This window comes from Cebus imitator, unplaced genomic scaffold (assembly GCF_001604975.1).
Source record: "Cebus imitator isolate Cc_AM_T3 unplaced genomic scaffold, Cebus_imitator-1.0 Scaffold188, whole genome shotgun sequence".
Classification (NCBI taxonomy): domain Eukaryota; kingdom Metazoa; phylum Chordata; class Mammalia; order Primates; family Cebidae; genus Cebus; species Cebus imitator.
This window is the reverse complement of record NW_016107503.1, coordinates 6,404,223-6,405,507: the sequence shown is the minus strand read 5'-3', so window position 1 is coordinate 6,405,507 and position 1,285 is coordinate 6,404,223. Positions and strand designations below refer to the sequence as shown.

At 47.0% G+C, this 1,285-nt stretch overlaps 1 protein-coding gene across 1 annotated transcript in view; it reads left to right on the top strand.

Annotated features, from left to right (window-relative positions):
• Positions 1-1,247, top strand: part of FCGR1A (Fc fragment of IgG receptor Ia) — a 9,048-nt gene extending 7,801 nt beyond the window's left edge. Inside the window, exon 6 of the mRNA XM_037744873.1 lies at positions 730-1,247. Coding sequence (XP_037600801.1) covers positions 730-1,090 — 361 coding nt within the window. The 3' untranslated portion in view covers positions 1,091-1,247. The remainder of the gene's footprint in view (positions 1-729) is intronic.
• The last annotated feature ends 38 nt before the right edge of the window (positions 1,248-1,285 follow it).

The following is a 1,285-nucleotide window of genomic DNA, read 5'->3' as shown; positions in this document are numbered from 1 at the left end:
TTTGTTCGAGGGGCTCCCTTCTCGCCCACGGGACTGAGCTTTGTTCAAGGGTTTCACGGCCCAGACAGGAGGGGAAAGTCTTTTCAGGAAAAGCCCCCAGCAGGCCTTTCCATCCTTGATCAGAATATCAGTCTTCTCACAAACTTTATTAAATTTCCTTTCCCTTCATTTTCTTTTTCCTTGCCTTTCCTTCCTCCATTTCTTTCCTTCATTTCCTCCTCTATCCTTTTCTTCTCCTTCCTTATTTTCTTTTCGCCGCCCACTGACACCCCCCCTCCACTTCCCTGCCTCCCTCCCCCTCACCAACAATCTCACCAGCCCTTTATCCACTTCCTCCTATCTATTGTCACAGGTCTGGGGATATAAAGACGTTCCAGTAGAGTCCTTGCTTCAAGGAGCTCACAGGTGGATTTAGAAGACAGTGATTTTGTAAACTGCAAATCACCACCTCCCTGAGTATCTCTATCTAACTGAGGCAGAGGGATTGTCAGCTCCAGAATAAAGGCTCTTTGTGGGGAAAAAAGTCACTCCTCAACTCAAATTGATTTCAAGTATTAAATGGCACAGAGATAGCAGTTGTCTCTGACACTACAGAGTAAGTCCACTGACGGCGCTTGGCAATTAAGCTCTTCCAAGGAGCCTGTCCCTGTCTATGCGCCACATAGCCAGTGAGAGCTACCGCCAGTTCCTTCCTGCTCCCTGAAACGACCAATGCCTCCTTGGACACAGGTACATCAGGTCTCAGCCAACCTTCCCTTCCAAACATAACTCAGTCTCTAAATATTGTCGCTTCCCTTTGTCTTTTTCTGTTTCAGGCCTCCAATCACCAACTCCTGTCTGGTTTCATTTCCTTTTCTATGTGGTAGTGGGAATTATGTTTTTAGTGGACACTGTTCTCTGTGTGACAATATGTAAAGAACTGAAAAGAAAGAAAAAGTGGAATTTAGAAATCCCTTTGGAGTCTGCTCATGAGAAGAAGGTAACTTCTGACCTGCAAAAACACAGACATTTAGGAAAAGACCTGAAGCGTCAGGAACAAGAACAGCCGCAGAACAGGGTGCACCGGAAGGCGCCCCAGAAGGCCAAGTAGCAGCAGCTCAGTGGGTGGCCATCTGTCTGGACCGTCTCCTGCCCACTTCCTCCCCATGAGCACTGCGCACAAATGTCCAAAAGTTCAACACCACCGGAACTGTAGGTCTCACGGCATATAACAATCAAAGGAAATAAATGAACTGACTTCAGCTGGGGTCCATCTGGAAATCTGGTCATCAGAGATGACTTGAAA